Source organism: Narcine bancroftii, chromosome 1 (genome assembly GCF_036971445.1).
Source record: "Narcine bancroftii isolate sNarBan1 chromosome 1, sNarBan1.hap1, whole genome shotgun sequence".
Taxonomy (NCBI): Eukaryota; Metazoa; Chordata; class Chondrichthyes; order Torpediniformes; family Narcinidae; genus Narcine; species Narcine bancroftii.
The window spans coordinates 63,310,565-63,333,117 of NC_091469.1; the positions used below are offsets into that span (position 1 = coordinate 63,310,565).

The 22,553-nt window shown below is 41.4% G+C and overlaps 1 protein-coding gene and 1 long non-coding RNA gene across 4 annotated transcripts in view; one reads left to right on the plus strand and one right to left on the minus strand.

Annotated features, from left to right (window-relative positions):
• ror2 (receptor tyrosine kinase-like orphan receptor 2) overlaps window positions 1-7,529 on the plus strand; it is a 294,858-nt gene extending 287,329 nt beyond the window's left edge. For all 3 annotated transcript variants that reach the window (XM_069928242.1, XM_069928250.1, XM_069928259.1), the window contains one exon: window positions 4,676-7,529. In XM_069928242.1, the coding sequence (XP_069784343.1) occupies window positions 4,676-6,124 (1,449 nt within the window). In that variant the 3' untranslated portion in view covers window positions 6,125-7,529. The remainder of the gene's footprint in view (window positions 1-4,675) is intronic.
• Window positions 1,789-16,246, minus strand: LOC138758833 (uncharacterized). The gene is made up of 3 exons (XR_011354499.1): window positions 16,164-16,246; window positions 2,428-2,510; window positions 1,789-2,283 (listed from the first exon to the last, which is right to left on the minus strand). It is a non-coding gene; the product is annotated as an uncharacterized lncRNA (long non-coding RNA).
• Between the last annotated feature and the right edge of the window lie 6,307 nt (window positions 16,247-22,553).

The window sequence follows — 22,553 nt, forward strand, 5'->3', positions numbered from 1 at the left end:
AAGCTCTCCCAAGGCCTCATAAAAATCCTCCATACACTTGGCTAAGTGAATGGTTGTTCTGTCTTTGAGATTCAAGATGGTATTCTCAGCAAAGTGGAATCTTGAGAATCCCTAATTTACTGTAACAATTCAAATGCACATTGGGAACTTGATCTGTTTTCCAAAATTTCTTGTTGATTATGCTATTTTGAAGATTTGCTTACGGTCATCTTACGTATTATGATTGTAATTATCTTGGCAATTCTACACTGATGGTGAGTTTTTTTTTAAAAAGAATCTTTTAAAATTCAAGAATTTCATGCAGATTAAATTTTAGGTGATTATCAATATTAGGAATACATTTACCAACTCTGAATGATATTTGGTTTTATTCCTTCTGAAATAGAGCCTAAATCATTGGTTTTAGCCAAGAATATTCCAACAACACAAAGCTTTCGAAACAGTCACAGATATTGACTCTGGTCCTCATGCTGTATGTTCCTCCCTGAATTCACCAGTCAGTTTCTTGTCACATGCACCACCCTTTGAAAGGATCAAGGAGCACATAGTTTTTTATCAATTGGAATGGCTGGAAATACCATTGCTGAAGAAGTGTAACAAGTCGTGAAGAATAGAGTGCCAGACTGGATGATGGGGGATCTATTGCAAAGGAATGGGTAGGAGGTGTATTTGGCCTTGTCCTTGCTAATCTCCTCAGCAGAGTTCAATTGTAGGAATGACTCACAAAAGCAATGTGGAGAAATGATCCTGACTTCACACTGAAGATGTTGTTGAGAGCCACGTCTGAATTGTTTTGGTAGTTCAAAAATGGCTATCCAGGAATCACTCAATCTGTAGCAGCAGCCACAGTATTATGTTTCATACCAATCAATGAACTCTTATCCCAGCAGGTGCTTCCTTTTACTGTCAATTTCAGACAGGAACAGCAAGACAAAATGAGTATTAGCCTTAACTTGAAAAATTATCATCCAACTTTGGATGTTGCGATTCAGGACCGCCAATAAACTGTGCTAATATGCTTCACATGGAGGTGCATTATTCATTGACCAATAGATCCTCTCACATTGATTCATGAAACTGTGATAGACATTTAATACAACCAACAGGACAACAGCTCCATACATAATCCAGTCACAATGATAGTGAGTCCCAGAATGTGAAAATAAAGATAATGCAACTAGAATGCCAAACGGATGGTTCATCTGAGTCTTACCAAAACCCATCCATTAACAAAACTGCCAGTGTTTGGCTGATTGGCGATACAAATCTTCCCAGGTGCTTAGATGTTTGTGTTTTTGTAGAAGTTGTCCTATTGTTCATTAATTAAGCTATTAAATAGTTCTGTCCAAATTACTCATAGGTTGAAGATAGGATGTTAAATATGATTTTGGTACAAGGTAGTTTATCTGTATTAATAAAGAAATCAAATAATTGGTGGGATGACATAGAACCAATTGCATTCTATCAAACTACCCTATTCCACTGAGAAACACAAAAATTGCAAAAGCTGAAATCTTGAGTGAATAAAGAAAAGCTGGAGAGACATTGGGTCAGGTAGCATCCATGAGGAGAAATGGTCAGCCAATGTTTCAGGCCCTATACTTTCCATGTTTATTTCTTTAAAGGATCCTAATACAAAGCGTTCACTGACCACTTCTCTCCATGGATCCTGCCAGACTCGCTGACCCCCTTGAGCTTCTCTTTGCTCTCTTTCCTATTCCCCTATTTCCTTGAAGATTGTATGTTGTAATTGGGCAACTGTGATAAGGAGAACAAGTTCCGAGGGTCCAAGAAGTGATGAGCCTGAACACAGTTTAACCACAAGCCTTCAACTTTATTTACATGCAATGTGGAGGAAAGTTCAGAATCATAATTTATTGTTATGAACAAGTCACGAAATTCACTGTTTTGCGGCAGTGCAAACATTCATATAAACCACTTTTACAAGAATAAATAAAAAATAAGTGTGCTTGAAAAGTAAGGCAGTGTCTTTGGTTCATTGATTATCCAGGAATCTGATGGCAGCGGGGAAGAAGCTGTCCTTGTTTTGCTGAGTGCTCATCTTTAGGCTCTTGCACCTTTTCCCAGTGGTAGTAGAGTGAAGAGGGCATGGCCTGGGTGGTGAGTGTCTGAGGATAGAGGCTGCTTTATTAAGACACTGCCTCTTGTAGATATCCTCAATAGAGTGAAGTCTGGTGCCTGTGATGTCGCAGGACACTCTCGTGTCCTGAGAGTTGGTGCCTCCATACTGTACCACGCTGGGAAGATCTAATATCAGCTAACCTAGGAGTGAGAGGGACAATTTCAATCATTTATAGTTCTATTCTGTCAATTAAAGGTCATTCACTTTCCAAATGGGAGCAAGAATTGGAAATGGAAATTGATGAAACTGCGGGAATTGACTATTGAGAGAATTTATTCCATCACCTCCTGCACCTGCTTTGGACTCATTCAGTTCAAGGGGCTGCACAGGGTCCACTTTTCAAAATCCAAACACTCAGCCATTTATCCTGAAATAGAGCACAAATACAATCAGTGTAATGACTCCCCTTGACACCCAAGTCACATGTTTTATCAGTGCTCCAAAATACAAGGGTTCTGGAGCGGAGTCTTCAGCTCAATATCTGAAATATTTAAAAACAATTTGTAACCCTGCCCGTTAACTGCAATATTTGGAATCTCTAACAACGCACTACACTCACAGCAGAAAGGCGTGATAGCATTTACGTCCCAATTAACCAAGTGTCTAATCATACTAGATTGGAAATCTGATAGGGGTCTTTCTATTTCACAATGGATTAAGGATATCAGTTTCTTTATTAAATGGGAGAAAATCAAATGCACATTAAGAGGGTCCCCCAGAATTTTTTTTCCACAAATGGCAAACCTTGGAGTTTTTTTCCAAATTGTGAGTGCTTACAGATTAAAAGAGTAACCGTGAGTTGGTTGTACCAGTACAATTGATAATAAACCAATGATGCTCTCAGCAAAGGTGCCAAGGTGGTCAGGGAGTGGGGTTTATCTGAGGATGTATGTGAACTTTTGTGTTTATGTTTGTTGGTTTTTCTTTGCTCCTATTTTCTTTTTTAAAAAAATGTACATCTGTATAATGTGCATGAAGTTGCTTTTGATGCTCTATGAATACATTTTGAAAAGAACCCCATCTAAACATCCATCAGCTCAGCTGCCACCCGAGCCATTGCATCTTTTGTGTATCTCAGTGCCACAGCCATTTCTCATTGGCTAGTGTCTCCATTATGGTGGTCACGTGTATTAGCTCTTGGAACAGTCGGGCAGTAACAAACTGGGGAAAAGCAACCATCCAGAACCTTCCATTCTGCCTCATTGATTGCCCTTTTGCTCTAGTGTACACTGTAGGCTGGGAGCTCCCCAAAATCATTCAAGTGGTGTATGTATGGTATAATATATTCCAGATAACAGCAGCCATACCATGCCATTTGAGCCAGGGGTAGGCCTGGCAGCCTCACATCCAGTGCATACCATTCAATGTCCCAGGAGCGCTCACCTTCACAGGACATTATGAAGGACATTGTTGTATCTGGGAACTGTTCCTGCTTTCACTCGCTGTCCTCTACCAACTGGTCACTCTGAGAGTCATGACTTTATTATTAGTCAAATTGTAGGGAGGGAAATACCGTCCCTTGAAATCTCTACCCCACTGAGGATCACTAGAGGTGAGATTGCATACGATATGGAGCAAAGTTGGTTGGAGACCATTACTCCCAGCCTCCCCAAAACAGGACTCCAAAGCCCGTGGAGCTGGAAAATTTCTCCCAACAGTTTCCTTCTTTATTGATGAACGGGATCGACGTTAGTGGTTGTCTTTCAGCAGAATGTGCAGGCATGCTCATGCAGATCTAGCAGACTGACTTGTTGGCTCTGCTGGCATTCTCGAGCATCACTCCGCGAAAGGTGTGATAGGATATTCCGATGGTGATTGACAGGCTATTGTTGCTGCCAGCATCCATTGTAGGATCACCTTGTCTCTTTGGGTTAGTCAGAGTGTGTGAACAGATCAGTTCTCCCGCTAATGCCATCCATCACGTCTCCCCTGGTCTGCACACTACTGCCTCCCCTCTTCTTGGTGGACCCTGTGGCTGCTGCACCCACACCTTCCCCATCCTCAGTAAGCTCTACCTCCTCTGATCTCGGTGGGTCAGACACCACCAGGTGGTGTGACAATGAGAGCCCCCTTCTCTTGACAAGATGGTCAGGAATTCAGGTGGCCTACCATCTATTGGAGAGCACTGAGCCACCCCCTGATCACATTCACACACAGAGAAGCTACTCACTTTCTGCACATCGGATGCAAATAAACAACCAATACTCATTTCTCCAGATAGATCGCTACAAATTGCGGATCCCATGGCTAAGTACATAGATCGTTGATTGGAGGTGACTTTCGACTAGGCCGAAGAGGACATGTGACCCTCCTCACATTCCACCCCTTGGAAGTCACCACATCCCACCAATCCATTCATAAAATGGTACAACCCCCGCAGACATTCAACTGGCATGGCTCACCAATAAGATCCCTCCTCATTACGGCAACTTTGAGACTTAATTTAACCAGTTTGATCATGGACTTCTTTTTCAGATTATGCACTGCTCCGCATTCTCATGCTAACCAATTTCTTTTTGGTTGTCTTTGCAGGGGAAATTGAAAGATATTTGCCTATCTGCAGTGCGTTTTATGGAAGAACTTGGAGAGGATCGGTTTGGAAAGGTATACAAGGGACATCTGTACAGCACAGGCCCTGGTGAACAAGCACAAGTTATAGCTATTAAAACCATGAAGGATAAAACTGAAGTGTCACTCAGGGAAGAATTCAAACATGAAGCTTTGATGCGATCTCGGTTGCAGCACCCAAATATTGTTTGCCTGCTGGGCATAGTGACCAAGGAACAGCCCATGAGCATGATCTTTAGTTATCCTTCCCAGAGTGATCTTCATGAATTCCTAGTGATGCGATCACCCCACTCTGATGTTGGAAGTAGCGATGATGACAGGACAGTGAAGTCTGCCCTGGAGCCAGCAGACTTCCTGCACATTGTGACCCAGATAGCAGCTGGCATGGAATACCTTTGCAGCCATCACGTTGTACACAAGGATCTGGCTACAAGGAATATCCTAGTGTGTGATAAACTCCACATTAAAATATCTGATTTGGGCATTTTTAGGGATGTTTATTCTGCAGATTACTACAAGCTGATGGGAAATTCCCTTCTACCGATCCGCTGGATGCCACCTGAAGCTATCATGTATGGCAAGTTTTCCGTTGATTCTGACATATGGTCTTTTGGGGTTGTGGCATGGGAAATATTTGGCTATGGCCTGCAGCCCTACTGTGGGTATTCCAATCAAGATGTCATAGAAATGATAAGAAACCGCCACGTGTTGCCTTGTCCAGATGATTGCCCTGCCTGGGTGTACAGTCTGATGCTGGAGTGTTGGAACGAATTTCCTTCAAGACGACCACGGTTTAAAGACATCCATGCACGCCTCCGAGCATGGGAAAATTTATCCAACTATAACAACTCCACTCCTGCCTCTGGGGGCAGTAATGCCACACAGACTAGCTCCCTCAGCACAAGTCCAATCAGTAATATTAGCAATGCAAGATATGTGGGACCAAAACCTAAAGCGCATTTCCCACCACCACAATTCATACCAGTAAAAGGACAGATGCGGCCAATGGTCCCACCACCCCAACTGTACATTCCAGTGAATGGCTACCAGCCAATGCCAGCCTATGGCGCGTACTTGCCAAATTTTTATCCAATGCAAATTCAGATGCAGATGCCTCAGCAGTTACCCCCACAGATGGTGCCAAAAACTGGTTCCCATAACAGTGGAAGTGGATCTACAAGCACAGGCTATGTTACAACAGCACCCTCAAATGCTTCAGGAACAGAGCGCACTGCTTTGATCCCTGACCAATCAAATGGGACAGAAGATGAGCCTAATGAGCCCACTGTGGAAGATGAAGTACCAGCACCCGAGAACTTCCAAGACAGTGAAATGTTGGTACCAGAAACAGAATTACTTGGTGATGCTGATAAACCACAAATTGCAGATGTAGAAGTGGATACAGAAGCATGAACCATTTTACCCCTAAGATAGACCACATTCATTTCTGACACATTAGTACGATACAAAGAAATGTGAAACTGCAAAGTATTAAATCCATACATTGTTTTACTTCAACAAGAACTATCCTGTTTATTATTGACATAACTTTAATTAATCTGTGGCATATCTATTTGTATAATGCTGCCCTCAATGTCATCATTGATAGTAAGAAAGCACCAACCTTGCAATTTATATTCACTGTTCAATAGAGCATTTGCACACAATATGGTGGCTTGCATTGCAAATTGAACAGATGTGTTCTGGATGTTTGCATCTCGAGTGTAAAGGCAGTTCTGATTTTTTTTACTGTTGCTATGCAACTTTATGCTGTCAAGCAATATCTTGTATTTATAAAATAGTATCCTAGATGCTGAGACTTTGAACTGCAATGAAATGTGCTTTATGAAGTAAAAAGTGATGCATGGGGAAGGTTACCAACAAATATCCTCCAATTCTAAGGGGAGGGTTTTTTTAAGTATTTGTACACATGGATGGTATTTACTTTGTTGTCTTACTATGAACATTTTAGTAGAAAGCTAAGGAAAGACCTTTGGATATCTCGACAATGTTGTGAATTGCAACCCATGGCTCAATCAGCTGGCTGAAGTGAAAGAAATCTGGATGTAAATAACCTGGACATTTATATCAGGACAAAAAAAAATGAAAGGATTCAGATGTATCCTCCTCTTTCAGAAATAAAGAATTGGTATGGAACTAGCTACTGTATGGCATTTGACAGAGAAAACTTGCTTTGCTTTATAGCAGAAACACTGAGAAGGAAGAAGCTATGTTACAAAGCAAACAACAGTTCACTGTGTTGCATTAAGCAGTAAATGATGATTGTAACTGCCTAACTCTATTTTGCATGTATAATGTCAAGTAATTGATGACAGATTTCTACTTCTAACATCAAATAAAATCTTTGTAAATACCAAACAAAGGATACTCACTTTTACACGTCCTACAGTTTGTCTTAAATTACTGATCTTCTATGTTTGCAAACTCTTGATGATGGGAATCCAGTCCTTCTTTTACCTACTTTTTCAAAGGAGTTGTACTGTACAGAAAATGAACTTTGCATTTTTGCAGACATCAAGCCTTTAATTGTAATTTATATTTCATAATATTTGATAGATTTTTGACATATACCTGATAATGCAACAAAAGTTTGACTTTATAATTTAACTGTAAACGTGCTAAATACATATTGCGTTTGATTTAATTTGCCTTTTATCGTGTGGCCTTTTAAATTTCATGTTTAGTTTATAAGGAGGTTCTTTCTAAGATTTACGTTACTGTAATGAGCACACTGTTTATATATTTTGTAAACAAAGCTGCATAGCATTTCAAATAAAGTGATTAAATACCAGGCAAGTGGAATGTTCTTGCTATAGGTAGTGTTTTTGGTGATAAGCCACATTTGATATAATACGACTCAATTTCAAGCGATTTCTATACCTACAAATGACAACATGAGACAACTTTATCAATTAAATGAAATTTGGTGAATGTAAATGTTTCAACTAGCAAAGTAGTTTTCATGCAGTTCTCCCATTTAATCAATCAAAATTGATTATTGATTTTTAAATTTTGAATTTAGGCCTGTCCAGCCCATGAGCCTGTTCCCTCCAAATGACTTGCGTTTTGGAAGGGTGGGAAGACACTGGAGTACCCAGAGTAAACCCACACAGATATGGGGAAAACATACAAACTCAAAGACAGTGCCGGATTGGAACCCAGATCACTGGTGCGGTAAAAGTGTTGCACTAACTACCACGCTAACTTTTTTTCGTTTTTCAGTCTTTTAAAATCATCATTATATGTGTGTTTCTAGTCTGCCGCATGCAGCCTTAAGAATTAAGTGGGTAAAGTCAGATTGCATGAGTTAAAATCGAATGAGGTCATTTCACCATTGCCATGAAAGCATCATCACTTCTGGACTTTGGATTTGAAATATGATAGGAAACGAGCTGGATGAACTTCAGATCATTCAGGAGGCAGAGGGGTAATAGACAGGTGCAACAAAAAGACAATTGTCCCAAAAGTCAGGGAGTGATTGAGGGAAAGGGAGGAGGTAATCAGTGCAGAGCACCCCTGTGGCCACTTCCCTCGATAATAAGTAGTCTGTTTTGAAACTGGTGGGGGTGGGGGGGGGGGAAACGCTCTACCAGAGTCAAGTCAGATGGTCAGTTCTCTGGCACAGAGTTTGGCTCTTTCGCTAAGATTGGAAGGGAGAGAAGAGGAGAGCAATAATGATCCGGGATTTGATAGTGATTGGAGATTTGATAGTTGGGCAAACAGATAGGAGGTTCTGTGAACAAGATAAAGACTCCCGGATGGTAGGTTGCCTCCCGGGTGCCTGGGTAACCTACTGCAACATTTTCAGGCAGGTGGGTGAGCAGTCAAATGTCATGGTCCATATTGGTAACAATGACATAGATAGGAATAGGGATGAGGTCCCGAAGAGGGAATATAAGGGGTAAGGAAGGAAGCTGAAAAGCAGGACCTCAAAGGTGGTAATTTAAAGATTGCTGACTGTGCAAGTATTAGGAATAAAGGAGATGATGTTAGATCATGGATCAGTACGTGTTGGAAGGACAGGATTGGCTGGTTCAAGTACTGGGGTTTAGGAGTTTTTGGGAGAGAGTAGCATTAAAAAGGGAGGAAGTTGTAGAGGGAGTGTCTACTGAGTCAATGTGGGTGGAAGTCAGAAATAAGGGAGCTATCACTGAACTCAAAGTAGTCTATAGGCCACCAAATAGCCCTCAGGACACTGAGGAACAGATAAGTAAGCAGATTTTGGAATAGTGCAGAAATTACAGGGTGTTGTTATAGGAGACTTAAACTTCCCAAGTATTGACTGAAATCTCCTCAATACAAGAGGAGTAGATGGGGCAGCATTTGTCAGATGTGTCCATGAAGGATTTCTGACACAGTATGCAGGCCAGCTGACTAAAGGAGAGGCCATATTGGATCTAGTACTGAGTAATGAACCTGGTCAGGTGGCAGAACTCATGGTGGGGGGAGCATTTGGTGAGAGTGACCATAACTCCCAGAGCTTCAGTATATTATGGTCAAAAAGGATGAAAGCAGACAGAATGGGAAAGTGTTTAATGGTTAAAAAAAAACTAATTACAATAGGATCAGGCAGGAACTGGGAAGAATAAATTGGGAACAGATGTTTATGGGAGAAAGCACAGAAGTGGAGAATGTTCAGGGACCATTTACACGGGATTCTGGATAGGTTTGTCCCACTGAGATAGGAAAAAGGTGGTGGATGAAGGAAATTGTGGTTGACAAAACAGGTGAAGCAGTAATTAAGAAGAAGAAGGAAGTATACATTTGAATTAGGAAGCAAAATACAGAAGGGCTCATGAGAAGGAAGGACTTGGGAGAGCTTGAAGGGGGCATGCCTTGGCAAGTAGGACTAAAGAGAATCTCAAGGCGTTCTATGCATACGTGAAGAACTGAAGAATAAGAAGAGTGAAGGTGGAGCCACTTAAGGATAAAGGAGGCAACATGTGTCTGGAGGCAGAGGTCCTAAATTAATATTTTGCTTCAGTATTCACCAGAGAAAAGAACTTTGGTCAAGGTCTGGTCAGAATAAAACAGGCTTGTGTGCTGTGTTATGAGCCCAGAGGACCCCAAAACCCAGCAGAAATAGATATTCACCAAGACTAATGGTTACTTACACACAAGCTGCTTTCAATTATCTTTGAACTTGAAAATGAAATCAAACTTTAACTTATTACTATTAACTAACCTAACTTACCCTTCTAATTCTAAGCACATGTGTATGTAATGTGTGTGTAAGTTTAGAAAAATTATTTGATTCACAGTCCAATCTCACTTCTCATTCCTCCAAGTTCACTGCTTGCAGGCAATTCTTATACTGTGCACAGAATTTAACATTTATAAAGTTCACTAGGCTTTGGTGCTTGAAAGGTAAAGGGTTACCACTCAGGAAGGTTCTTTTTTGGTTTTCAGAGAGAGATTTGTTGTTTGCTGGACACCCACAACTGATTCCTTTTTAATCAGCCACTTCAGCGTTTTGCTGAAGAAACTTGTCTCGTCAGGGTTTTCCAGATGATAACCTCCTTCAGGTCACCACAGAATTCCTTTTTGTTTCTCTTATTTCTAGTGAAATATTAGACAGCCAGTCCTCTCCTCTTGTATGAACCACAAGGGCTTTGACCAAGCTGAACCTGTCTTCCATATAACCATTACAGCACAGAAACAGGCCAGTTTGGCCCTTCTAGTCCATGCCGAACACATTCTCTCACCTAGTCCCATTGACCTGCACCCCCCACATAACCCTCCATACCTATCCAACTTTTCCTTAAATATTAAAATCGAGCCCGCATCTACCACTTTGGCCAGATACTTATTCCACACTCCCACCACCCTCTGAGTGAAGAAATTCCCCCCACCATGTTTCCCCCATTCTTTTCCCTTTCAATCTCAATCAATTTCCTCTTGTTTGAATCTCCCCCACTCTCAATGGAAAAAGCCTGTCCATATTTGACTTTATCTGTCTCCCTCATAATTTTAAATACCTCTTTCAAATCACCCCTCAATCTTCTATGTCCTGCGAATAAAGTCCTAGCCTGCTCAACCTTTCCCTGTAACTCAAACCCTGAAACACAGCCAACATCCTTGTAAATCTCCTCTGCAGTCTCTCTATTCTGTTTATATCCTTCCTATAATTTGGCGACCAAAACTGCACACAATATTCCAAATTTCGCCTCACCAGTGCCTTTTACAACTTCAACATGACATCCCAATTCCTGTATTCAATACCAAATGGATTTTTCCACATGCTTGCCAGCTTGTCCTGTTCCAGTCCCAGCTGCTGCTGCTGACTGTAAAACTGCAGAACTGAATTCTCTCTCTCACAAAGAGAGAAAGCCTGTTTTACTCTCTATGCTTGCAAAACTACATGACCCTCTTAGAACAGCAAGTTCCACTCCAGACAGCTTGTGGCTCCTGTGAGTTCTTTCATCTGTTGCTTTTCAAAACAACAATCCATTAGTGAAGTCCCTTGGGCACTCCCCAAAGTTTTTGCAAAGGCTCTTGGAGTCGGCCTGTCTAGCTTGAGCAGAGCTCCAGTATTTTAAATGAGATCTGTTTTGAAGTGTTTGTATGTGACCTGCACTAAAAACCTACCCCAATGTATCTCCTTTAAACATATCTATAATCTGTCACAGCTGAATCATGTTGACATTAAGAAAGAGGAAGTGCTGGATCTTCTTAAAAACATCAATATTTTTAAGTCCCCAGGCCTGAACATGATATATCCCATGCTGCTGTGGGAAGAAACAAAAGTGATAGCTGGGGCATTAGTATCCTCCTTGACCACAGGGGAGGTGCTGGAGAAATGGAGAATGGCAAATATGGTCCTCTTATTTAAAAAAGATAATAGGGAGAATCCTGGGAAGTATAGACCAGTGAGTCTTGCATCAGTGGTGGTTAAACTATTGGAGAGGATTCTTAAGGACAGGAATTTTGATCTTTTTGATAAGGTCAGTCTTCTCAGGGATAGTCAGCATGGCTTTGTGAAGGGAAGGTTGTGTCTCACGAGCCGAACTGAGTTTTTTGAGGAGATAATAAAATAAATTGATGTAGGTAGATGTGGTGTATATGGATTTTAGTAAGACATTTACAAGGTCCCCCATGAGAAGCTCATTTAGAAAGTTTGGGGATCCATGGAACTTTAGCTGTGTGGATTCAGAATTTGCTTGCTTAAAGAAAGCAGAGAGTAGTGGTGGTCAGAAAATATTCTGCCTGGAGTTCAGTGACAAGTGGAATTCCACAGATATCTGTTCTTAGACCCTTGCTCATTGTGATTTTTATAATATAACCATATAACCATATACTGCACAGAACAGGCCAGTTTGGCCCTACTAGTCCATGACGGAACAAATCCCCACCCTCCTAGTCCCTCTGACCAGCACCTGGTCCATACCCCTCCAATCCTCTCCCCTCCATGTAATTATCCAGTCTTTCCTTAAATGTAAATAACGTCCCTGCTTCAACCTCCTCTGCCGGAAGCTTATTCCACATTCCAACCACCCTTTATGTGAAGAAATATCTTCTCATGTTCCCCTTATAATTTTCCCCCTTCAATCTCAAACCATGGCCTCTGGTTTGAATATCCCCGACTCTTATTTGAAAAAGCCTATCCACATTGGCTCTCTCTGTCCCTTTTAAAATCTTGAACACCTCCATCAAATCCCCCCTCAATCTTCTACACTCCAGAGAAAAAAGCCCCAGGCTGCTCAACCTTTCTCTGTAACTCAAACCCTGACATCCTGTCAACATTCTCGTGAACCTTCTCTGCACTCTCTCTATTTTGTTTATATCCTTGCTATAATTTAGTGACCAAAACTGCACACAGTATACCAAATTTGGCCTCACCAATGCTTTGTACAATTTCATCATAACATCCCAACTCTTGAATTCAATACTCCAATTTATGAAGGCCAACATTCCAAATGCCTTCTTCACTCTATCTACCTGAGTATCAACTTTGAGGGTACTATTTACCATAACTCCTAAATCCCTTTGTGGCTCTGCACTCCTCAATTGTCTACCATTCAATGTATATGACCTATTTAGATTTGCCTTTCCAAAATGCAACACTTCACACTTATCCGTATTAAATTCCATCAGCCATTTCTCAGCCCACTCCTCTAGCTTTCCTATATCTCTTTTTAAGCTACGGTAATCTTCCTCACTGTCCACAATACCATCAATCTTTGTATCATCTGCAAACTTACTTATCCAATTCACCACCCCTTCTTCCAGATCATTAATATATATAACAAACAATAGTGGACCCAGGACCAATCCCTGAGAAACTCCACTAGTCACCGGCCTCCAATTTTACAAACAATTTTCTACCACTACTCTCTGATACCTCCCATCTAACCATTGCTGAATCCATTTCACTACCTCCTTATTTATACCTATTGCCTCCACCTTTTTTCCTAACCTCCTGTGGGGAACTTTGTCAAAAGCTTTACTAAAGTCCAAATAGACAACATCCACAGCCTTCCCTTCATCAATCTTTTTTGTAACCCCCTCAAAAAACTCTATAAGGTTTGTTAAGCATGATCTACCCCTGAAAAACCATGCTGACTATTACCTATCAATCCCTGTTCTTCCAAATATTTGTAAATGCCATCCCTCAGAACACTTTCCATCAACTTACCCACCACAGACGTCAGACTCATAGGTCTATAATTTCCAGGCTTACATTTGGACCCTTTCTTAAACAGTGGAACAACATGAGTCACCCTCCAATCCTCTGGTACTACCCCCGTGACCAGTAACATCCTAAATATCTCTGTTAATGGCCCCACTATCTGTACACTATTCTCCCTGAGTGCCCTTGGGAATACTTTGTCTGGACCCGGAGATTTGTCCATCTTTATCTTTTTTAACACTGCCATCACTACCTCCTCGGTTATCCTTATATGATTCATGACCTCCCCGCTATTTTTCTTTACTTCAACTGGTACAATATTTTTTCCCTTGTGAATACTGAGGAAAAGAAATAATTTAAAATTTCCCCCATCTCCTCTGACTTTTCACATAGCCTACCCTCCCTATATACAAGGGGTCCAATTCTATCCCTCACTAATCTTTTACTTTTAATGAAACCCTTTGGATTTATTTTTACTCTGCCTGCCAAAGCCTCGTTGTGCCTCTTTTTGGCCTTTCTAATTTCTTTCTTAAGATTTTTTCTATACTCCTTGTAGTCCTCTTTCAATTTCTCAGCATCCTGCTGTTTATACTTCTTGTACACCTCCCTCTTTTTCCTATCCAAATTTCTAATATTCCTCGAAAACCAAGACTCCCTATGACTTCCAGCCTTTCCTTTGATCCTCACTGGGACATAGCTACTCTGTACTTTCAAAATTTCTTCTTTGAATATTCTCCATTTTTCATTTACATTCTTTCCTGAAAAAATCATATCACACTCAATACTCCCCAGATCCATTCTTATTCCTTCAAAATTTGCTTTTCTCCAATCCAGAACCTCAACTTAAGGCCCTTCTTTGCTCTTCCCTAAAACTACCTTAAAACTAATAGAGTTGTGATCACTAGACTCAATTTGTTCTCCAACATTAACCTCAGACACCTGACCTATCTCGTTCCCTAACAGGATATCCAGTATTACACCGTCCCAAGTTGGTTCCTCTATGTATTGATTAAGAAAACTATCTTGTACACATTTGACAAACTCTAGCCCATCCAACCCTCTTACTGTATGGGTATCCCAATCAATGTGAGGCAAGTTAAAATCTCCCATGATCACTACCTTATGTTTATTACACATATATGGTATCTCCTTACAAATTTGTTCTTCCAATTTTCTTGGCCCATTTGGTGGTCTATAATACACTCCTATTAGTACCCTCATTCCTCCTCCACCCCTCAATTCCACCCAAACAGCCTCACTGGACGATCCCTCCAAACCATCCTGCCACCTCACGGCAATAATATCCTCCTTAACAAGCAGAGCAACTCCTCCCCCTTTTTTAACTCCTGTTCTATCACATCTAAAACATTTGTATTCTGGAATATTTAGTTGCCAGTCTTGTCCCTCCTGTAACCAGGTCTCACTAATTGCCACAACATCATGATTCCAAGTGCCAATCCATGCTCTAAGCTCATCTACCTCGTTCACTATGCTTCTTGCATTAAAGTACATGCATTTCAGAGAATGACCCTCACATATATTCCCTTTTCTACCTTTCACCTTAACCATCCTTCCTTTGTTATCTTTATCATTCTTAACTAGGTGGCCATGCACCCTAGACACTGCTCACAAACTCTGCTCCCCACCGCCCCTGCCAACTAGTTTAAACCCTCCCCCACAGCTCTAGCAAATCTGCTTGCCAGGATATTGGTCCCCCTCCAGTTCAAGTGGAGTCCGTCCCTTTTGTACAGGTCCGACTTTCCCCAGAAGAGATCCCAATGATCCAAAAATCTTATCCCCTGCCCCCTGCACCAGTTCTTTAGCCACGCATTCATCCTCCACATCCTCCTATTACTACCCTCTCTAGCGCGTGGCACAGGCAGCAATCCAGAGATTACTACCTTAGAGGTCCTGTTTTTTTAAATTCCTGCCTAATTCTATGTATTCCTGTTTCAGGACTTCATCCCCACTTCTAAGTCATTGGTCCCCACATGGACCACGACTTCTGGCTGCTCACCTTCCCCTTGCAGAATTCTGTGAACTAAATCAGAGACATCCCTGACCCTAGCACCAGGGAGGCAACAGACCAACCTGGATCCCTGATCTCATCCAACAATCCTCCTATCTGTCCCTCTGACAAGTGAGTCCCCAACCACAATTACCCTGTTCTTATCCCTCCTTCCCTTCTGAGCCTCAGGGGCAGCCCCTGAGCCAGAGACCTGACCCCCACGACTCATCCCTGATAGGCTGTTTCCCCCAGCAGTATCCAATGCCGAATACATGTTGCTGAGGGGCACTTCCACAGGGGTACTCTGCACTGACACTCTCCCTCCTTTCCTCACAGTCACCCAATTCCCTGACTCCTGCCTTCTAGGGGTGACTGTCTCCCTGTAACTCCTCTCTATCACTGCCTCTGCTTCCCTTATGATCCTCAGTTCATCCAATTGCAACTCAAGCTCCCTAACACAGTTGCTCATGAGTTGCAATTGGATGCACCTTTTGCAGGTGGAGTGTTCAGGAACATCTGTGCTGTCTCTGATTTCCCACATCCCACAACTGGAGCACTTAACTACCCCAACTGACTCCATTTCCTCCTTTCTTAATATAAATAGGTTATTTAAAAGAAAAACTAAACAAATAATACTAAAAGACTAACCAAAAATGACACCTTACCACACAGGGAGCTCCTTCTTATCCCCTGCTCACCCAAGTCTCCACTCCTTCACTGCCCCACTCACTCACTGAGCTGCTCCTCACTGGCCACTCCCTCACCTTTTATAGGCCTTCAGGGAATTTACTCACTCCTCTAGTAGTCTCTCTTCGCCCCTCCTCCAACGGTCGCCTTGGGAATGACGACTCTGCTGTCCTCCAAGCAGCATCAGCCCGATCCAAATGATCGAGATAAAGAAGTGGAGCAATGAGTCAGTAAGTTTGCACATGATTCAAAGGTTGGAGGAGTTGTGAATAGTGTTGAACATTTACGTAGGTTACAAAGGATTTGGACAGGATGCAATGTTGGCCAGAAAAGTGGCAGATGGAGTTCAATTCAGATAAGTGTGAGGTGATGCATTTTAGAAGGTCAAACCTGAGGGCTTATTACAGGTTTAATGGTCAGAAACTTAACAGTGTGGAAGAACAGAGTGACCTTGTGGTCTAAATCCATACATCTCTCAAGGTCACCACACAAGTTGATAGGATAGTTATGGGATGCTGGTTTTCATTTGTTGGGGGATTGAGTTCAAGAGTCAAGAGGTCATATTGCAACTCTACAAATATTTGGTGAGACCATACTTAGAACATTGTGTTTGGTTCTGGTCACCTCATTATTGGAAGGAAGTGGAAGCTATGGAGGGGGTGCAAAGGGGTTTTACCAGCATGTTTTCTGGTTTGAAAAAAAAAAGTCTTATGAGGCAAGGTTAGCAGAGCTGGGACTTTTATTTTTAGAGTGAAGAAGAATGATAGGTGACTTAATAGAGGTTTACAAGATTCTGAATGGCATAGATAAGGTAGGCAGCCAGCACTTTTTTCTCAGGGCAGGAGTAGCAAAGACCAGAGGAAATCTGTACAAAGTGAGAGAAGGAAAGTTTAGGGGAGATATGAGGGGTCAGTTTTTTTATAAAGTTATGGGTGCCTGGAATGCTTTGCCAGGGGTGGTGGTGGAGGCTGGAACAGGGGTATTTAAGAGGCTGTTGGAAAGACACATGGTTTAATGGAAAATAGTGTTTTGAGGTAAGGAGGGTTTTGTTTATTTTGCTAGGAATATATAGGTCAGCACAAAATTGAGAGCGAAAATGCCTGCACTGTGCTGAAGTGTTCTATGTTCCGAGGGTTCTCCCTAATGTAATGGTGACTCTGCTCCAGGAATCATGGGAAATAATTAGATCTTTACTCACTGAAATAAAATGTGCACATGACATGCAGTGCCGAGATAACGTGACAAGCTCTTTGACTAACCTAAAATTAAATTGAATCTACTCTACTAACATTTACCCAGTGAAGAAAATTATTTCCTGTACCTTTTTAAAAAAAAATTAAGGATATTTTTTAACCATATTCAGGACCAAGAGTCTATCTTGCAGAATGGCCAACCGAAGATTGTTGCTGCCTGAAGCCAAGAAGAGGATGTGCTGACCTTGAAATCTGAAAAACTAATCACTATTATCATCCGCATTCTAATCGATGGTTGGCTGGCAGCAATATTGAGCCTTGATGAATCCAAGGATACCTGTTATAATTTATATCTGAACAAAGACCCTGCAAAGAATAACACATCTAGGTCCGAGTAGTTTGGATATTGGCAATATAAGACTTGGGCCATCTTAGAACATAGAGCACTGCAGCACAATATAGGCCCTTTGGCCCTCAATGTTGTACTGATTCATATCTTCTCTTTGGCTTGGCTTCGCGGACGAAGATTTATGGAGGGGGTAAAAAGTCCACGTCAGCTGCAGGCTCGTTTGTGGCTGACAAGTCCGATGCGGGACAGGCAGACACGGTTGCAGCGGTTGCAGGGGAAAATTGGTTGGTTGGGGTTGGGTGTTGGGTTTTTCCTCCTTTGCCTTTTGTCAGTGAGGTGGGCTCTGCGGTCTTCTTCAAAGGAGGTTGCTGCCCGCCAAACTGTGAGGCGCCAAGATGCACGGTTTGAGGCGTTATCAGCCCACTGGCGGTGGTCAATGTGGCAGGCACCAAGAGATTTCTTTAGGCAGTCCTTGTACCTTTTCTTTGGTGCACCTCTGTCACGGTGGCCAGTGGAGAGCTCGCCATATAACACGATCTTGGGAAGGCGATGGTCCTCCATTCTGGAGACGTGACCCATCCAGCGCAGCTGGATCTTCAGCAGCGTGGACTCGATGCTGTCGACCTCTGCCATCTCGAGTACTTCGACGTTAGGGATGAAAGCGCTCCAATGGATGTTGAGGATGAAGCGGAGACAACGCTGGTGGAAGCGTTCTAGGAGCCGTAGGTGGTGCCGGTAGAGGACCCATGATTCGGAGCCGAACAGGAGTGTGGGTATGACAACGGCTCTGTATACGCTTATCTTTGTGAGGTTTTTCAGTTGGTTGTTTTTCCAGACTCTTTTGTGTAGTCTTCCAAAGGCGCTATTTGCCTTTGATTCATATATTCATATATTGCTTAAAAAAAGGTACTAAACCATCCCTAACCCATAACCCTCTATTTTTCTTCTATCTATGAGTCAGGTTTGTCAAACGATCTGGTTTGTCCTTCCAAAATGCATCACCTCACACTTATCTGGATTGAATTACTTTTGCCACTTTTCTGCCCAACTCTGCATCCTGTCTACATCCTTATGTAACCTTCGACAACGTTCAGCTCCATCCACGACTTCTTCAACATTTGTATCATCTGCAAACTTACTGACCCATCCTGCTTCTTCACCAGGATATTTATAAAAGTCTGTGAGTCGCTTAAGTACCCCTTCGGAAAATTGAGGCTGATTTAAATAAATGGATAATTCTTCCAATTACTCTGATTGGATGGGTCAATTGCATAAAAATGAATACATTGCCTAAATTGCCATTCTTTTCCAAGACCTTCCTGATTTAATACCTTTTCAATTCTTTCAGAATTTAAATGAATATATTAGTATGTTTCTATGAAAGGGCAAGTTTCCCAAAGTATCTATCGATAAATTAACCAGGAATTATGAACTGGAAAGATTAAAGCTCCCAGTCTTTAAAAAAAATATTATTGGGCAACCCTTGAAGTTCATCACCTCCCACTTTGATGGAGGAGACAAGTCATCTTGGGTAAAATTGGAACTGCATAAGGTTGGTGAGGAGATTGCAGAAATTTTATATATAAATGGAATTCTAAATTACTATTTGGTCCTAAGAAAGCCCCCTGACCAAAACATTATTACAACTTGGAATAAACTCAATGGTCAAATTGGTGTGGGGGGTGGTGGGGGGGAATCTCACCCAAAACACCCCTAGCTGAAAATAAATTAATTGCTAATAATTGATAATAAAATTCTACAAACATGGTCTCAGGAAGGGATCAAAGACTGATTTTAGCAAAGACAATTTATGATTTTTGAACAAATCAGGAATAAATTTGGAGTTTTAAATGCATCCTTTTTCTGCTATCTTCAGATACGATCTTATTTAAGGGATAAATTAGGTCCAGTATTGACCTTACTGCAATGTACTGAAATAGAGACCCTGGTTCAAAAAGGGATCACAAAGAAATTTATCTCAAAAATGTATTTCTTACTTCAGACGGAAGCTCCTAAACAAGGGCTCGATAAGTCAAGAGAGGAATAGGAATCATATTTGGGTATAGAAATTGATCCATTTTTCCTGGTCTTACCTTTGTCATTACACAGCAGGAGCAATACAATTAATGTTGGTGCAATATAATTTTTTGCATCAGCTGTACCTTACCCTGCAAAAATTAAATAAATTGAAATCTGACTTATCCAATTTATGTTTTTGATGTGGTCAAGACATAGGGATCTTTTTTTGCATTCAACCTGGTCATGCCCTAAAGTGAAATCTGTCTGGGAAGATTTGAAGAATCTCCTGGATCAAATTACCAGAATTTGATACCTTCAGGTGCCAGAATTATTTTTATTGGGGAAATATGCAAATATAAGACCTAAAGTGAGGCTGTGAAATATCAGTTGAGATTTGTTAAACTCGCTTTAGCAGTGACCAGTCAATGTATAGCCAGTACTTGGAAATCTGATTCCCAACTGAAGTCAGAAATACATAGTTATGTTTCTCTGGAGAAGATTATTTACAATCTCTGAAATGATTACAACATGTTTTTAAGAATATGGAACCCATATTTAAGATATACTGGGGTTAACCTTTGATAATCCAATACCTCTATCTCCAATATCCCTATCGATGTCTATCTCAAGACATTTATCGCTTAAGGGAGGAAGTAAGCTCTGGATGAATCATGTAATGTTTCATCCGTGTATAATGAATGCTTTTGGAAAACATGATTTTGTCACATCATATGGGAAAATTACCTTTGTCTTTTTTTTTCCCTTTGGGAGAGATGGGTCTTTCTCTTTTTCTGTTAGGATCCACATGGTGTGTAATTTTGAATTTATAAACAATAATGCAGAAATTTGGTCATTGTGATGTGTTGATTCTTCTTTCTTTGTTCATCAACATGTCGTTTGGTTTTGGCATTTCATTGTATATATCTGTGATGTTTCTTTGATTTGTCTGTTTTGTAACTCCATGTTGATTGAAATTTGAAAAAAAAAATGTTTCAGCCTCCACCACTATCTTTGGCAAGGTATTCCAGGCTCCTACAACTCTGTGTAACAAAAAAAAATTACATCTCCCTTAATGTCTCCCTTAAACGTTCTTCACTTAACTTTGTACTCATGTCCTCTGGTGTTTGCTATTCCTGCCCTGGGAAACAAGCACTGGCTGTCAACCCCATCTATGCCTATTATAATTTTGTAGACTCCTATTAAGACTCCTCTCATCCTTCTGTGCTCCAATCCAGGTAAAATCCTGGTAAATCTCCTCTGCACTCTCTCCATAGCTTTCACATCCTTTCTGTACTGAGGTGATCAGAACTGAACACAATATTCTGAATGTGGTCTCACCAGAGATTTTTAGAGTTGCATCTAGACCTCTCTTGATCTCAATACCCCCCCCCCCCCAATTAATGAAGCCCAACATCTCATAGGCCTTCTTAACAATCCTATCAACCTGTGTGGTGACCTTGAGGGATATATAGATTTGGACCCCAAGGTCCCACTGTTCATCCACACTCTTAAGTAACCAACCATCAACCCTGTACTCAGCCATCTAGTTTGTCCTTCCAAAATGCATCACCTCACACTTGTCTGGATTGAATTACTTTTGCAACTTTTCTGCCCAACTCTGCATCCTGTCTACATTCTTATATAACCTTAGACAACCTTCAGCTCCATCTGCAACTTTTCCGACATTTGTATCATCTGCAAACTTACTGACCATCCTGCTTCTTCACCAGGATATTTATAAAAGTGACAAAGAGCAGGGGTCCCAGAACAGATCCTTGCAGCACTCCACTAGTCACCAACCTCCAGGAAGAATATTTTCCTTCTTCTGCTACTCACTCTTTCCATCTTCAAGCCAATTTGTTATCCTCATAGCCAAGGTTCCATGGATCCCATGCCTCAAAACTTTTTGAATGAGTCTCTCATGAATGACCTTATCAAATGCCTTATTCAAATCCATGTAGATCATATATACTACCTTATCCTCATCAATTTCTTTTGTTACCTTCTCAAAAAACTCAATTAGGCTCATCATGCATGACCTTCCCCTCATAAATCCATGCTGACTATCGTTGAGTAGACTTTACTTCTCTAAATGCTTATAGATCCTATCCTTAAGAATCCAATAGTTTGCACACTACTTATATAAGACTCATAGGATCCTCCCTATTACCTTTGTTAAACAAGGGGACTATATTTGCCATTCTCCAGTCCTCTGGCACACCCCCCCCCCCACCCCTGCAGCCAAAGAGATGATAGTTACTGTCCCAGATAGATCTTCCCTCACTTCCCACAGCAACCTAGAGTATATTGCATCAGGCCCCGGGAGCTTATCAATCTTAATGTTTTAAAGAAGATCCACACTTCCTCTTCCTTAATCTCCACATTGTCCAGCACACAAGGCTGTTCTATTCTGAGCTCACCCTTGTGAGCTCATCTCTTGTGAATACTGACACAAAAGATTCATTTAGGACCTCCTCAACCTCCAGGCACATGTTACCTCCTTTATCCTTTAGTGGCCCCACCTTCATTCTCACCATCCTTCTGTTCTTCACATATGCATAGAACACCTTGGGGTCCTCCTTCATCCTACAGACCAAGGCTTTCTCATGACCCATTTGAGCTTTCCTCAGTCCCTTAAACTCCTTCCTCTCTGCCATATAATTCTCAAGAGTCCTTATTCTTTCCCACTTCCTATATCTAATATATGCTTCCTTCTACCTCTTGACTAGCTGCCTCACCTGTTTTGTCAACCATGGTTCACTTTTTCGATCATCTTTTTCTTTTCCCAGTGGGAAAAACCTATCCTGAACCCAGCACAAGTGGTCTCTAAACTTCTTGTGCTTTCACTCTTGAAAAACTGTTTCCAATTGACTCTCACAAGTTCCTGCCTCATCCCTTCACAATGAGTCCTTCCCCACTTAAGGAGTTTACCATTT